This window comes from Mandrillus leucophaeus, unplaced genomic scaffold (genome assembly GCF_000951045.1).
Source record: "Mandrillus leucophaeus isolate KB7577 unplaced genomic scaffold, Mleu.le_1.0 Scaffold678, whole genome shotgun sequence".
Classification (NCBI taxonomy): Eukaryota; Metazoa; Chordata; class Mammalia; order Primates; family Cercopithecidae; genus Mandrillus; species Mandrillus leucophaeus.
In genome coordinates this window covers 901,857-918,924 of record NW_012107341.1, presented here as the reverse complement: position 1 = coordinate 918,924, position 17,068 = coordinate 901,857, and the positions used below count along the sequence as shown (strand labels likewise).

At 43.2% G+C, this 17,068-nt stretch overlaps 1 protein-coding gene across 3 annotated transcripts in view; it reads left to right on the top strand.

Annotated features, from left to right (window-relative positions):
* Positions 1–17,068, top strand: part of IKZF1 (IKAROS family zinc finger 1 (Ikaros)) — a 107,771-nt gene that overhangs the window by 65,716 nt on the left and 24,987 nt on the right. For 2 of the 3 annotated variants that reach the window (XM_012002120.1, XM_012002119.1), the window contains exons 4-5: positions 4,576–4,635; positions 6,119–6,295. In XM_012002120.1, coding sequence (XP_011857510.1) covers positions 4,576–4,635; positions 6,119–6,132 — 74 coding nt within the window. In that variant the 3' untranslated portion in view covers positions 6,133–6,295. Of the gene's footprint in view, positions 1–4,575; positions 4,636–6,118; positions 6,296–12,636; positions 12,898–17,068 lie in introns of those variants that run through there. The other variant, XM_012002117.1, reaches the window with a different exon arrangement.

The window sequence follows — 17,068 nt, the reverse complement described above, 5'->3', positions numbered from 1 at the left end:
GATGGTAGCCAGTGTTCTCTTCCCATGAGAAGACTCTGAGCCTCCTCACTAGAGAGTGGTCTAAAAACAAATGTATCCATCCACAGAAGGTCAGAAAGGTTTTCATAGAATCTTGACTTGGTAGCTCTTCAGGATCTAACTCGTACTTTCCAGAAGTGTGGCCTGTGGTGTTCTGTCTGGGGTACTTGGTCCTCCCATCCACCTCCACCTTGCTGTCCTGTCCTGTGACTCTCACTAGCTCAGTCCCGGGGTCAGGAAGCCCTGCCATGAAATGCTAGATTTGCAGGCATTGCCAAGGTTTGCGTGTTCCAGGCATGGAGAGAAGAATGGGAAGATTGATGAGGATCAAGCCCTGGTAGAGCCTACAGACAGGGTCCCTGGACATACTTCCACTTGCCTTGGGTATGGTTTGTGAACCAATTCCCAACCAGTGAATCAACGATTGGTCAAGTGTGGCTGCTATGCCTCCTAGCCCCGCCTCCTTAGGGACCTCAGTGGTCCAGCAGCTAAGCCTGGCACCCTTCATACTCAAACTATACTCAAACACGGTCATAATAGACTAATGATCTAACTGTGACTAACAGGTTCGTGTGATTTAAAGAAAGACAGCATTTTTTCTAAATTTCTAAATTCTGCTAAATACAAATCTGAATGTGTTTACCTTTAGACAGATTTTCCTAGAAAATTGTCAGTGTTCTCACATTTGAAAGTAGATCAGATCCCCTCCCTCTAGTTTTGAAAATCTCATGTAGGTTTAGCCTCTCCCCAGAGTGACAACGACACAAGAAGTTTATAATTTTATGCACAGCTAAATGCAAACTGAAAAGTGTGGTTTGTGGGTATTTCATTTTTCCCATAATGTTCATCAATTTGGTGATTCAAATAGGATTCAGAATCCTAGGTGTTCACAGCATTTTATATGAAAATGTGCATGAGAGTTTGGGGAATAGAAATTCCTACCAAATAAGTTACATTTACTCTTGATAAGAATATATTTTGTAAAATGTAGAAAACTGAGAAAAGAGTTTAATACCTATTTTATCTGCACCCTTTTATTAAACAATGGCCTGAATTTACTAAAGGAAAGAGAACAAGGTTGAGAGGTAATCACTGAATAATAGCTTCGCTAATCCCACAGTGACTGCTTCTTATGACAAGCAAGAGGGTCACCTTAGAGGCAGGACTGTCTTCAGGGGCAAAGGCAAGTCAGCACCTGCAAACCTCTCAAAGTGAGTGAGTAAAAGCAGGTCGTATGGCTCATTTTGCAGCTTGCCAGAAGCAATGTGGGAATATCGTCAGACTGCACAGCCCCTGGGGCTAGCTGGCTCCTGGAGTGCGAGGAGCTCTCAGTGACTGCTGTGCATACTCACCGACTCTGTGACTTTGTTCAGTCCCTACCCTGGATGTGCGGTGAAGGGTGCTAGGCTTAGCTGCTGGACCAGTGAGGTCCCTAAGGAGGTGGGGCTAGGAGGCGTAGCAGCCGCACTTGACCAATCGTTGATTCACTGGTTGGGAATTGGTTCACTGAGGGGACACCATTACTCCCCATGCCTCACGTGCAGGTGAGTGTGTGTATATTTGCATTAACACACAAACACACTTATGTGTGTCCCTGTGTGTGCAGCTGCAGTACCTTACACACCTTCCAGTGCCTCTCAAGCATCATAAAAACAGCTTCCATAAAACCTCTACTGCCCACCTGGCATCCACAGAGCTCCCAGTGAATGGCTCCCACAAGATAATGAACATTAGCGTGGAACAGAGTGAGTTTCCACATGTGCTGTTGTATGTAATTACCTGTCCAGCTAGAATAGTACACACTTCTTTTACTGAGCCCTAAGCTTGTATGCATGAACGGGGATGGTACAGGAACAAGGGTGAGCACTTATCAATTCAGCATTACTCTGGAGACATGAAACAAACTAATAGGTACAGCTATATATATATTTTTAAACAATTTTGTGATTTTTAGGGAACCACATATTTGGGACACAAAACAAGTAAATTTGAATTACACTAGGCAAAGGACTGATTCTTTTGAAACGTGATTGACATTCAATGTCTAACTTTCCAAAAGAAGACATACATGTGGCCCACAATCATATGAAATAAAGCTCAACATCACTGATCATTAGAGAAATGCAAATCAAAACCACAATGAGATACCATCTCACATCAGTCAGAATGGTTATTAATAAAAAGTCAAAGAATAACAGTTGCTGGTGAGGTTTTAGAGAAAAAGGAACGCTTATACACTGTTGATGGGATTGTAAATTAGTTCAACCATGTGGAAGACAGTGTGGCAATTCCTCAAAGACCTATATACCATTTGACTCAGCATCCCATTACTGCATATATACCCAAAGGAATATGAATCGTTCTACTCTAAGACTCATGCACCCATATGTTTGTTGCAGCACTATTCACAATAGCAAAAACATGGAATCAACCTACATGTCCATCAACAATAGACTGGATAAAGAAAATGTGGTACATATACACCATGGAATAGTATGCAGCCATAAAAAATGAATGAGATCATGCCCTTTGCAGGAACATGGATGGAGCTGGAGATCATTATCCTTAGCAAACTAACCCAGGAACTGAAAACCAAGTACAGATGTTCTCACTTTTAAGTGTGAGCTAAATGAGGAGAATACATGGGCACATAGAGGGGCCTATCAGAGGGTGGAGGGTGGGAGAAGAAAGAGGATCAGGAAAAATAATAGGTAGTAGATTTAATATCTGGATAACAAAACAATCTGTATAACAAACTCCCATGACATGAGTTTACCAGTATAACACACCTGCACATGTACTCCTGAACTTAAGTTAAATTTAAAAATATATATATTTAATGTCTAATAATATATTACAGTATTCTTCATATTCAATGGCAGTGTGTGAAGTGGGAAGTGTCTTGACTGAATTCGGTATTTCAGGGCTTACACTTTGACTACCCAAGACTGCACAAGGCTACATTTTCCACTGGTGAGACAAATTTGAGACACATTGCATTCAGATCTAATCTCTTAGTTCCTTACTCTTCAGTGTACCAGTAAACATGAAGACCTCCCCAGTGCTGTAGTCATCATCATATGTACAAAGGTGGCTGAGCTCTGGCTGTAGAGCTGCAGGGATATATTAGGAAGTTAACTCTCAAGGCAAGTCATCTTCAAGCACCATATCGGCATGATCAGCATTGTAAGCAGTATCTCAGTGCTTCGTTGTTTAGTCAGAGTTTTGTACTCTATCACTCACTGTAATGTTCCCATTTGCAAAAGGTAATACATACCCTTTAAAACGTCTTTGCTTTTTCTCCCATTATCTGAGATGCTAGCAGCTTCATGAAGCAGAATAACTAAGGGAAAACAGATTATATAAAGGGTTGGAGCTCAATGAAGATGCAAGAACAGCAAAAGTTGTTGTAAAATTGGCTGTTTGCAGGCCAGCAAGCACATCCATATGGAGGCAATCAGTTTGTGCTACCTCTGTTTGATAGAATTCATAATATTGACTTTATCCATTAGATTTGGACTACCAGGGAATGAAATAAGCAGATGAAGAATAAGAATTTGCTAGGAAATAATTTAGCCAATCACTTCAAGAAACAGCTTTCAAAGTGTCTCTCAAACTATGTTTGCCCATTATCCCAATAATTTATTTCCCAATTATTTCATGGGAAAAGAAGGATGTTCTGTGGTCAGATAAGTCTGGAAAACACTGGATTAAGCAAAGTTCAATAGGTCTGTTTCCCTGCAGGTCACCTCAGAGTCTTTACTCTGCTAACCTAGGAACTCATCCAACAAGTTTAATTTAACAGCTCACTGTATACTAACTTTAACCGTCACTGAGACGTGACTCTTGGGGGAAAAATTGTATGTGTTTGTATCTGTGTGTGTGTACACATGTGTGCACATGTGCAGAATCTGCCAAATCTTAAGAAAAAGGAACATGCTGGGAAACTGTCCTGTGAAAGAGAATAGAAACCTGAAGATTTGAGGCAGTGATAGCATTTATGAAAGCAACTGATAAGTACTCATCACTGAAATGGGTAGCTCTTTTGCCGGTTGGGGAAAACAATAATTTTTCCCCACCCAATGTGCTGCATTTTCTAATTTTCTACGAACACTTTCTAAGAAAAAGCTGAAAGAAGAACATTTGCGATGCAATCAGCTCATTAAGAAACACGCACTTTTGTGGAGATACGTACTGTCCCAGGAGACGCTCTGCGCGGAGCCTGAGTTTTTGGATTGGAGTTGCTGAATGGTTTCGCACAGTTCTAGAATGTTTGGGGCTGCACCCTCTAAGATGTTGAACCCATCAAGTAATTGCTCCAAACCACTTTATGGGATATAATGCTGTGAGTTGAGACCTGAGGGAATTGTGGTCCTGTTCATGAGTAATTACTTTTCTGTTGCCTATAGGAGGGCCAGCAATAGCAGATGAGTAGCTGAACAGTGGTTTTGAGTAATAAAACGTTCTTTTTAAAAAAGTAATGCTTTCTGTTAAACTCTGACTATATCTCTCTCCTGGTATCACAACCCAGCTTTCTTTTTGCCTTCTTTATTGCAGTTACATATGGGGCTGATGACTTTAGGGATTTCCATGCAATAATTCCCAAATCTTTCTCTCGTAAGTATATGCCTTGCTTCTGGAAAACAAAAGCATGCCTTCATCTCCTATCATGTAAATATCATATATGCATGTTCCTTCATCAACGCCTTCATTCATGCTTGAAAAAGGAGATACGTTAAATATTCACTGTTCTATTCATTAGACACCTACTGTATCATTTTTGGGTATTTATACCATGAAGTGCAAAAGGAAGGTCTAGGCAGTTGTGCAGTGTCCTGGGAGCATGGTAGTGGAGTCACAGTAAGGGTTGGAGTCGCAGTAGCACTGATGGGATCGTTGCTTCACTGATGCTGCTGGACAGCTTTGAGATTACTCTTGTGATTATCTCCTTTTTATTGAGTGTGAGGATAAAATGGCCATACTTTCTGTCACCAACAAAGAACTGAACATGGTTTCAAGATAATTTTTACAATTTTGTGGGACAGGAGAAAGAGACATGCTCTTCATCTGTGGTTCTGGAGTATTAATTTCAGAACTGAGAAGAGAAAATTGCAGGCCTCCAGGCCGTTATTCTGTGGTGCGTCGCTGCTGGAGCCAACTTACTGTTCATGCTTGTTGCCCGCAGGACCTTCTCTGATCTGAGCTGTTAAACCAAAAACAGATGTGAATTTCATTTTTCTTTTTTAGATATTGAGAGCTGATAAATGATAAATATATTTGGGTAACATCCTCAAAGAAATACTTTAAAGAACAGAGAGTGCTTTTAAAAATGTATAGAGAGCTGAATATTTAAAGTCATGCAAGTTGATAATCCCCTTAGGACCTGTATTAGTAAATTCTCTAATACTATGAAGCAACATCAGAAAACAGGTTGCATTTGTTAACACTGTGACAATTATAATTATAGGCTCTAATTTAAATAGTGCCAATGACAGTTAAAGATAGTTTCTGACATTCTGGTTATCAAAAACTATCTGGTGTCTAAGGAATTTAACAGTATCAAAGTACACGCTTTTGCTTATAAACTAGATTGGCTACTTTTCCAGCCTGTAAAAGTTACAGAAATCTTTCTTCTACTGATATTCCTTTGGTTCCACTTTAAAGCAATAGCTTGACACCTACTTTTGTGAGATGTATATGTATGTACAAGTAAATGCTTATATATGTGTATCTGTTTACACATGAGCTTGTATGAGCATAGAAAACATAATGGTATTGGACAGGGAAATGATATTGAAGAATCATATTATTGACGTATTTTGACAAGTCAAATGCACTTGAGAGTAAGCTAATGCATCGTGAAACATGTTTCTGTGAAGTCTGAGGAAGGTGTCAGCCAGAGCATATTGCAGTGTTGAAGCAGACCCTTCAGTGAAGCCTTCAGTCTGTAAGATTTGCTGCATGTGAAGATGTATTAATGTTATGATACTTACAGTTTTTATAAAAGAGATGATATACACTTGGATACACTTTCTGTCTGTATTTGTGCAAATGTGTCCATAAGGTATTGGTGTCTCTCTTTCTCTTCCCCTCTCCCCAGTGTTGGAATTGTGACTATCCTCCTCACACAAGTGGCTAGTTGGTCTTGATGCCTTCCTCCACAAAACAGCAACCAAACTGTTCTGGGCCAATATCACCACCTTGTGGTCATGATGAAGAATTGCCCCCTTTGCCCTTCACAGCTCTTTTCTTCTTAAAAATTAAAAACAACCCCTTTGACCCCCTCTACTGTCCTTATTCCAGTTTGTGTCCCTAGTTACTGGAGGAAAGAAAATGTCTGTTGCTCTTTTTTATTCTCTCTTTTTACTCTTCTGCCTTTCTTTTCTCTCCCTGACTTCATTCCATTTAAAGGCCTTAAATTGCTAATAAGGAGAAAAGTATTTTCTAATAAGGTACCCTGCTGAGACGAAAACAACTTTCTACATTTTAGATGATATTAAGTTATAATAAATGGTGCCATGAACCTTAAAATGCTTAAAAGTTTTATAGATCTATTTTAGAGGCAACACACACACACAAAATATATATACACACACACACACACATATCCTCTTCATCTCAAATTTTCACTTAATTACTGTGATTCAAGATATATTTTAAATATTTTCATTTCATTTTATTTTTACTTGCTAGTCACCAATGTTGCAAGAATATTTCTGTCTACCATTTTTCAAGTAAAATATTGAGCATTTCAAGCTTACGTGGCCTAAACTCACGCTGGAGTGATTGCTTCGGACTATCTTTTCAATGGAAAAATGCATTCTGAGTACCAAACATTTACTTTTTCGGTAAATATGAATACACATTCTAAAAAGGAAAGGAAAATGAAGAGGAAGCATAACTCATTGGTCAGGTGGGGACTGACAGTGTACATTATACCTATGCATTAAAAAATGTTTAATTATCCATGAGCACATACAGTGTCTGGCACAGATTCAGGCCTCTTGGCTCCTCTTGGCATCTGAGTTCCTTGTATTCTCCAGATTCTTCAATCCAAACTTGTCTATCTACCAAAGTCCACCTTCCATACAGGGGTGTGGGGTCTCTCTTAGTACTGTTGGGTGCCAATAACATAGAAGTCCTCCAAGATAGGTCAATGAGATTTTAATTTTTCCCAACCTTAAATAGCGTCTGGGAAGGAAAGCAGCTTTTGACTAGGAGTTTGAAAACATCCACTCTTCATATTTATTGTTGCATTTATTGAATAATAAAATTGGGCTCTTGTCCATTGTCTCTCAGTCAACGAAAGAGCCCAGGGTGGTCCTGAGCCAGAGTGTTCCGGGGAAAGAGAAGACCAGTCTCCATTTCATGTTCTATATTTAATCAGTTCAATTCAGCACCTTACTGAGTTTGACATTTTTCTAAGTAATGGGGTGGGGGGGGTTACAAAATATTCATAAGTATCTTTCCTATCTTCTGGGAGATGTACCATTTCACTGAAGCAATACCATAGCTAAGCAGTTCCAGCTAAGAGTAACAGAGGAGGGAGTGAGCGATTTAGGAACTCACAGAAGGGCATGGCCAGGAAACTCACGCCCTGGCAAATGTTCCATAGAGACAGCATCCATGGGGTTGAACCAAGCACAATGCCTGCATCATAGGGGCAGGCGGGTTCATGGAATTGATTCTGGGGCAGGTATGAGCAGCACCGTTTAAGGAGTGGCAGTTGTTAAGAAACTGAAGGGACTTCTCATAGGGCATTTTCAACAGAATTCAGCGGGAGCCTTGCATATCCCTTTGGGTGGGCTCCGGGGTATTATGAAGCTGCCAGGAGGTACACAGCTTCAGTAACTGCCAGTCATTCCTTCCCAACCTCCTCCTTCATTCATGGAGGCATCAGCTGGTGTCATTGCCTTCTGCAGGAGGATGGATTTCAAAACGAAGGGCTGCCAAAACTCACACTCTCGCAGAGCCTCCCTCACAACTGCATGTGTTCACTACCATCGACAGGCCAACCCCCACTTGTTCTTTTCTTCTAGGTAAAGGAAAAGGTCTGCGGGTCAAAGGCCCTGAACGCCTCACTCCTTGAATGGGAGGCATATTGGTGGAAGCTGTCACACAACTACAGGTGGCAGGAACCTGCCATCAGGGTTCCCACCAGCCTCCAGGGCTTGCTTCTCTGCTCTCTGTGTGGACACCCTCCGCCCCTGCAAATCCCTCTCTCAGAAGAAGCTCTTCTTGCACTCACCTCCCACTTGCCTCTCCTCAGCACCTTCTCCACCCTCAGGGGCCAAACTGAGGAAGTGTGAATCCTGTGCCATCAACCTTGCTCACAGGAATTAGTTTCAGTCCCCACTGACCAACTTCCTTCCAAACCTGCACCAGCCTGTGCTGCTCTTTTTAAAGGAGGCATGCGCACGGCCTGGCTGGTACAGAAGATTCCAGATTTCAGTGACTACAGGACTCTGTCACCCCTTCTTCTGTTTTTCTTTCTTCTGTCCACATCTGTGATTGAGCTCACCTTCAGGGAAAACCCCAGAAACCTTTTTCACACTTACATGGGAAGCCAAGACGCTCTCATCCCGGGCTTGTGTTTTTAAAATGTGTATTTTAATTTCACAGGTCCTTACATTTATGACTAATAGGTTTCAGATTTTGAGATACAGTCTGTAGCTGCAACTTACGAAGATAGTTTCAAGCCCTGATTTCTGTCATCTATGAAAACAGTAAGCAAGTTGCTTATATTCTCCTCCTAGCTGGATAAGAGACCCCCATTTTCATGGACAGCCTCTTTGGGTGGACAGAACTCTCCTGATCTCATCTATGTAACCAGCATCCACTTTGCATTTTTCCACAAAGAAACGAGGAGCTTAACCCCATTTATGGGAAATCCACACACTGCTTGAATCTAACGCGCCCCATGGTGACGACTCTGTTCCCACCAAATCCTGCCAGCGCCTGGCAGTCATCCAGTCCCTGTCTTAGACTTCACCAACCTTTCCTGTCATAACTTGGCTTAGAAGCTGTCCGAATAGTGCTAGAAGCTTCCAGCCCTGGAATGCTCCACATCTGCCATCTAATTCCATTTAAAATGTTTTGAGCATTTGCTGATACAGGTTCCTCTGTTCATTTTCCGTTATTTTCAGTTCTTTGGCCTTGCCCACAGTGATCCGTGGATATTGTCTGCATACTCTTTTTTAGAAACCTAGAGCATCGCAGTGTCCTTAGTTTTCCTCTTGGAACTCTCTCTCTTCCTGAGCTGATCCTCCCTACTGCTGTTCCTACAGACTTATGTGACCAATCTTCTGTATATGTCCCTACATCTGGCCATCTAGGTGGAGATCTAGGTACCTATCTCCCTAAAATCGTACCTTGGTGTCCACATTGATCTCAGAACAGTATGTGATAGGCTCTTGTGCCTTTTTGACTAGGAGTTTGAACACATCCACTCTTCATCGTATTTATTGTCACATTTGTTGAATAATAAAATTGAACTCTCATCCATTATCTCTCAGTCAATGAAAGAGCCCAGGGTGGGCCTGAGCCAGAGTGTTTGTGTCCCTGGTTCTCTTTTGGTTCTGTTACAGCTCTCAGTGACAGTGTCATGAAGGCTAACAAGGACAGAGTACTGCTTTCAGCCACCATTTGTCCAATGAGTGACTGATCTCCAGGCCTCTGGCTTTGAGGACATCTGTGATATCTATGGCAGCATCCATTGTGGGCTTTCCCCTATGCTTCTGCTTCCTTCCTGTCACATAGCTTTGCCGCCTCCTGCAAGCAGCCTGCTGTAGCAGAACTGGTGATCCTGAAGCCAGAAACCTGAAGGTCATGTCCAGTGCTTCCCTGCTGTTCTGTTCCCCGCCTGCAAGCGCCCACACACTTAGCAACAGCACACACCATAGAGCACACCGAAGAATCCCAGAAATACTCATTCTTAATGATCCAGAAAAACAAGTGATAACTTCTGGCAAGTTCTAATAGGCCATATATACCCGTGGGAAAGCAAGAGTCAATTCTCTGTAGCTGGTTGCCTCTGAATTTATGAAGTCAAGCCAAGTAGGGGAATATGCCAAGGGGATTATCCCCATGCCTGTTCTTCTGCGTGGCGTCCTTTTTCTAGCCTCAGAAGCACTCCGCCTACACCTTCTCTACAGCCCTCGTCTTAGCGCCTGTTTTTGAAAAACTTGCTACACCAATCTTAATTTGGTCCATTGTGTTCTAATCTTATATTAAAAGCCACAAGATAAATGATTAAAAATAATATTAGATTAAGGAGTACACAGATCTTTGCAACCTCATTGTGTTTCCAGAGCAGGCTGGTGTAGACACTGGTGAGCAAGGAGGGCCTAGAGAATTAGCTTCCTCCCAAAAAGATGCACATCCTCTACCTGAGAGTACCGACAGAGAACTCAGTGGTCGTTGAGCACCATTGCCTCAACAGCCAACCAGACTCACTTTCCTGCCTATCTCTTTATTTTCCAAGTATCTTATCCCTGGCAGTGGGGAGAGGTTAGTAGGAGGCTGCTCAGATGCTCTGAATCTCTGATCTTCAGGATCTGAAGGGAAGAGCATTTGGAGAATCCCCACTGCTGGATTTCTCAGGACAATTCTGCATAATGCCAGGATCTGATGGAGGAGACAGGCAGCTCTGTTCATCCTCTGGTGCATCCTCACTTTTGTGGTCTCCAAGTCCAGCATGCCTCAGTTAATTCATTTCATTATTCATCTGTAAGTCATTTCGCTAAAGAACTAAAGGGAAAATACTGGCAGTACAGTTAGCCCTCCATTTCCATGGGTTCAGCTTCTGGAAATTCAACCCACTGTGGCTTGAAAACGCAGTATTCAAGAGACACGGAACCTGTGGATATGGAAGGCAGATTTTTCGTATCCACAGGTTCTATAGGGCCAATTTAGGGACTTGCACATCCACAGACCTTCAGGAGTCCCAGAACTGATGCACTGCAGTTACTAAGAGATGACTGTGTAAGTGGATGCTGGGGCCAGGCTGCCTGCAGTTACCTTCCAGCTCTGCCACTTGCCAGCTATGTGACCTTAGCAAATTGTTCAACCTCTCTGTGCCTCGGCTTCTTCAACGGTAAAATAGGATAATGATAGCACTTCCCTTATGGAGTTGTTGTGAAGGTTAAATAGCAGAGAGCAATTAATGTGCTGTCTGCCCAGCATGTGGTATTGGGGTTAGGTGGAAGACTATACTGGGATCACTGGGGGTGAGCCTCCATGTGCCATGCCCCAGCCACTGTCCTCAGCTAACTTCTCATCGGTCAGCCCTGTTAGGCTGGTGCTATAATAAATTCCATTTTCATGGATGAGGAAATCAAGGCACAGAGAAGTTACATGACTTGCCTAAGATCTCAGAGCTTTTAAATAGTGCAGCTAAGATTCCCGACCAGGTATTTTTATTTCAGTGTCTGAATTGTAGTTCTCTAAATCGAGAGGAACTCGCTGAAATAAAATAAACTTGGAAGGTTATTAACTAAGTTGGTTATTCAAAACAGTTGTTCTCAGTCCTCAGGATACGTTAGAATCTTTTGGAGGGTTCATTAAAACAGACTGCGGGCCTGCCCCAGAGTTCCTGGGCCAGCAGTTCTGGGGTGAGCCCGAGAGTCTGTGCTTCTAGTAAGTTCTCAGGTGATGCTGATGCTGCTTCTCCAGGGACCAAACTTTGAGAACCATTGATTGAAAATGTTGATCAAAAATTATGTAGTCTACGCTGAGCACAGTGGCCACACCTGTAATCTCAACACTTCGGGAGGCCAAGGCAGGTGGATCACTGAGCTCAGGAGTTCGAGACCAGCCTGGTCATCGTGGGAAGACCCATCTCTACAAAAAATACCAAAAACAAAAATGGCCGGATGTGGTGGTGCAAACCTTTAGTCACAACTACTAGGGAGGCTGAGGTGGGAGGATCACTTGAGCCCGGGAGACAGAGGCTACAGTGAGCCATCCCACTGCACTTCAGCCTGGGTGACAGAGCAAGACCCTGTCTCAAAAAAGAAATATTTAGTCTTGATTGTCATCTATCTCATCGATCATTTTACTTGGCAAAATTTACCTACCTACTCTTAATTAGTCTGTAAAAATGGTTGTTAAAATGATGGCTTTCAGTGTAACTACAAATTATCTTAGTCATTGTAGTGTTGGATTCACCAGTGTATCATCAGTCAGTGTTTCTGATGTATGTAAACGAAATGTTTCCTACTTTCTTCAGGAAAGTCAAGGTGCCCATCTGATGGGTAGGGTGTAGGAGTCGGCTTCAGACCACTCCTGACATGAACCTGCTTAAAATGGGGGCCCAACTCTAAAGTGGGAACTATGTAAATACCCCTCTAGTGCATTTTCAGACCCTCGCCAATGGGGCCTATGGAGAGGGCTGGCAGATCTCCCTGTGACCCCAGGTGCATCCCAAGGCCTGCCACCAAAGCCCTCTCAAGTCTGAATGCATGGCGAGTTCAGGCTGCTCTCCCCTTGGTATTTGCTAAGAACTTCTGTTTAGTAGCTCTCCACGCCTATTTGATTGTCTTTTTGCTGCTGTGTTGTTTTGTTGCATTTTTTTTTTTTGCAATGACACTGAGTGGCCTCCTGTATTGTTTCTTTCAGCCAGTAATGTTAAAGTAGAGACTCAGAGTGATGAAGAGAATGGGCGTGCCTGTGAAATGAATGGGGAAGAATGTGCGGAGGATTTACGAATGCTTGATGCCTCAGGAGAGAAAATGAATGGCTCCCACAGGGACCAAGGCAGCTCGGCTTTGTCAGGAGTTGGAGGCATTCGACTTCCTAACGGAAAACTAAAGTGTGATATCTGTGGGATCATTTGCATCGGGCCCAATGTGCTCATGGTTCACAAAAGAAGCCACACTGGTAAGGCCTGGCTCAGTTTTTCCTTTAGTGGCCTGGAGAAGGTGCATGGGGTTTGAAGGAGGAAAGCATCCTGTCTTCCTTGAGTGTTCTGAGCATGTTTCAAATTGACTGGTAGCTCAGTTGTTGCAAGCGATTGGTTCCAAGTGGTACCGAGTCATGGAGTCCTTATTCTGGTACGGCCTTGAAAAGGACTTATCAACATGTACCAATTCCACCCTATACATAAAACAAGGGGAAAGTGAACAGCATCACATGAGAGGCCTGGCGAGGGCCTGCTATTATAGTAACACATACTAACTAGTCTCAGCTGAGCCCTTAGGGTACGTGTGCTAGTCATCACCCTCCACAAAACAGAAAATCCTGATACACCAAAATTTACTACTCAAATTTTCCACTGAGAAACCATGAGTAAAATGTGTGTTTTAATGGTATTCAAACTAACAGGGTTTGATGTGTAGAAACAATAGTGAATGATGGAATAGCAGCAAAACTGAGTTTTCAGAAAGACCTCAGATGAGCTTTCAAATGATTTGCCCTCTACCAGGGGAGACTGAATCAGATGCTTCTGTTACCACTGGTTATCAGCTCAAATTCCTAAATAACTTCATCCCAAATCCTCTGTCTTACTGAAAGGTTTACTGGAAGTATCAGAGAATGTCATGTTCTGTGTCCAGAAAGGAAAGAACACGGGCACCCTAGTGTCAGCGAGTTGTGCTCAGGCTCACAGGATGCCCCCTCACCAGGGACGTGGGAACACGGCGAGCCCCAGCTGGCCTCGCTCTGCCAGTGTTTCTAATAGTCGGTCACGTTGATGGAAGTGTCACAGAGTTGTCCAACAGAACTGTCCAGTCACCACCACTCATGGTGCTGAAGGGTCTTAGAAGTAAAATATGAATGGCACACACTTATTTAACTGTCGGCAGGAGGTTTCTTATGAATTGAAGAGAAACTTTTCTTTGCATGGGAAGCTGTTCTAAAGTTGGGTAAAACACAATAGATCCACCACCTCTAGCAGCCACTGAAAGCTGGAACGTGAAACATAGAGACCCTAAGCCATCACTGCCTCTGAGCTGGCATCGTTAGGTCAGCATAAAGCTAGCGTCTCCCACTGCAAAACCCAAGGGGAAGAATTAGTTGAAAATCCTATTTTAAAGGCCTAGCAGATTCTATAAGATACCTCAGGAAAGTGATGACGATGACTTGACATCAGACCCTCGTGTGCTGCTTCCGTGCGGGCAAACAAAAATATGTTTATCAGAAATTAAGCAGAAATTAAGAAAATTTCGTGAGCCAAAAAAGCTATATTATCAGGAAATGCAGATATTTGTGGGGTTGTAATTTTTATATATGAATCAGGGCAGTTTCCAAACTGATCCGTTCCATTTGTAGTGTATCTGAAAAACTGTAAAAATAAGTTGATGTCAATAGATACCCATCTTCAATAAAAATTCAAATTCTAAAATTAAGCAAACTTCGCTTTTTCTAATGGCCCCTTTATCCTCAAATTACCCAGTGAAATAGACCGATCACACTCAGCCCTAAGTGAAGCAAGCGTCCACGAGAGTAGTCCCAGCCTCGCCTTTGTGATGAGGTGGAAGTTAACATGAAGGTAGGCTACCCTGTGATAGACACTTAACAGGATACTCCGAGACCCGTAGTAATACATCCCCGATGAGGAATAGACCTCACTAATGAATTACTTGCCTGTTAGTTCATGTAAAGCCTGACTGTACAGTGAAAATTCTCTTAAATAAATATTTGATAAGTGAGTCAAATTCTGGCATACTAAATTGCCAAAATATAATGACTGCCTGCCTTGATAAAAAGAATAATTGCATTTAATGAATAAACCTGCCAAGTACAGATATGCCAGGTGGCATCTGCTGTTTGTTGTTCACTTCTCCCAACAAATAGCAGCTAGGTGCCACCTGCACACCAATAAGCTGAGTTTTTCACTTACGGAACAAATAACTTTCAGAAGTCAATTTTATACTTTCTGTCTTGCCCTTTGTTAAAAACAAAAAAATACCCACACTTGAAGCAATGAACTTGTGAATTGTCTTCATCATGCATTTCCACTGCCTAAATATAGACAGTCCCAGATAGATACAAAATACCTGGTTTGGCCAGACTTGGTTTGAATAACTAGATATGCTAGAAAAGGTTTTCATTTTCCTGGGATCTGAGTGGAATATGTTACAAAAGCCATGCTTTCTGAATTCTCTATGCTTAAAACATTTCTAGAGCAGTGCTTCTCAAACTTGAAAGAGCATGTAAATCACCTGAGATCTTGTGAACATGCAACTCTGCTTCAGACCTGGGGGGAGGCCAGAGAGCAGGCATTCCTAACAAGCTCCCAGCACGTGGAGCACAGAGCCGCCTCAGGCGGCAGGGCAGCGCAGCTGAGCAGTGACAGAACAGGGCCGTTCGGAGGGCTCTCCATCTGGGGCAGGCTGGTACTTGCACTGTGGCCATTGTTCCTCCTCCTGCCCGTGGCTGAGTCAGCTTCCCAGTCCCTTCCGGGATACACTGAGGGAATTCCGGGGCGGTCTCACCTCCACCCATATCCCCATGTTGGTTAAGTACCACTGGTGCCATTTTCTAATCAGCTCATGGGCACCAGCACGTCACTTCCCCTGTTGCGCAGCTCAGTTTTATATTTTTGACTCGGGTGTAATAGTAACATCTTCCCCACCAGTGTCTCAGGGTTAGTGTGAGAACCAGAGGGGAGAGAGGTAGTAAGGAAGCAGGAAATGCAGGGTGCAAATACACCGCATTATTATTCTAAATGATGGGATTTTTAATAACAAAGACCAAGAAGATTGTCTGTGCCTACCTAGTTCCCGTCTGTAAGATAAAAACGTTCAGTCCCCGAGCTTCCTAAGCACAGCACCCTAATGGCACTGCTCCTCCCAGGTATGGTTGCAGTAGACCTACAGTTCTTGAAGTTCAAACATATTTTTTTCACTTTCTTCTGATACGCCCTCAAATTCTAGGACGTAGGCATCCATGAAGACTTCCGTTTTTACCCAGTGAAGTTACTGGAGAGGGCTCAAACCTTCTTACAGAGGGTTCCTAAACTGGGAGATCTGTGGAGTCATTGGGATTAAAAATTAAATTTCCAATTCACGACGTCAACGTCCTCATCCCAGTTAAATAAAAATAAATACAACCTTGGAGAAACTTGACCTACTCAGCTGCAATAGCTGTTGACCTGCACAAAGCAAATGATGGACCCCGGCCACGCAAGAACACACATGGCGTGGGCTGGGCTCTTGTGCCCCAGCTCCATGAACGTGTCTTCTTAGCTGCGGACCCCTCCAAAGGAAACTGCTTGAGTGGAGTGCTCTGTATTGTCACTCCTGGGAATGCTCTCTTAAGACCCCCATGCCTTGTGCTACATGTTCATCCCAGCGAAGGCACTCAGAAGCAAAAAAGGTTTCCAATGAAATTTGTTTGTAGGCAGGTATTAGGACCCCAAGCACGACAGGATCCAAGCGAACCCCTGCCTGCCTGCCTGCCTGCCCTGCTCTGCAGAAGGGCAATGTGTCTGCAGCAGTCTGCCCTTTCTGTCTGTGATGGACAGAGACCCTGGCTCTGCCTCCTGTTTTCCCTGTAGCCCTCCAGACCTGGGGAGAGACATGGGACTCCAGCACCTGCCCAGCATAGAAGGGGGTCTTTCCCAGGTGTAAGTGTAGGGCTGGATTCACGAACTTAGGGTCATACCACAAACACTGTTGTGTTACCAGGATGTCCTCACATCCTTACTGTGAGCATTTTTGTGGCATGAGCTTTCTCCTGAGTGGCCACCCTGTCCAAATGAGAGCTGTGGTTGGAGGCATGTCCATCTCACGCTGTCTGGGTCTCCCTGCACCAGCTCACTCTACTTTTCCTTTTTATCCTTTTGGAGTTAAATACACACAGTTATGCACAAGTGCACAGAAGGCTCGGAAGTGTTCCTAACAGATAATTAAATGATCTCTCTCCAGTGGAAACTCTCCTGGGCTATCTGGCTGCTAGCTGTTTTAGCCTCTTCATCTAGTATTGATTTTCATGCATGGGTTTGTAACTCAGACAGTATAGTTAGTTAGTCAGTCAGTTAGCTTGTTTCACCATCACCTTCCAACCTGCTTACATTTAAACTCCTTCTCTCTGCTTAGCTAATACAAAT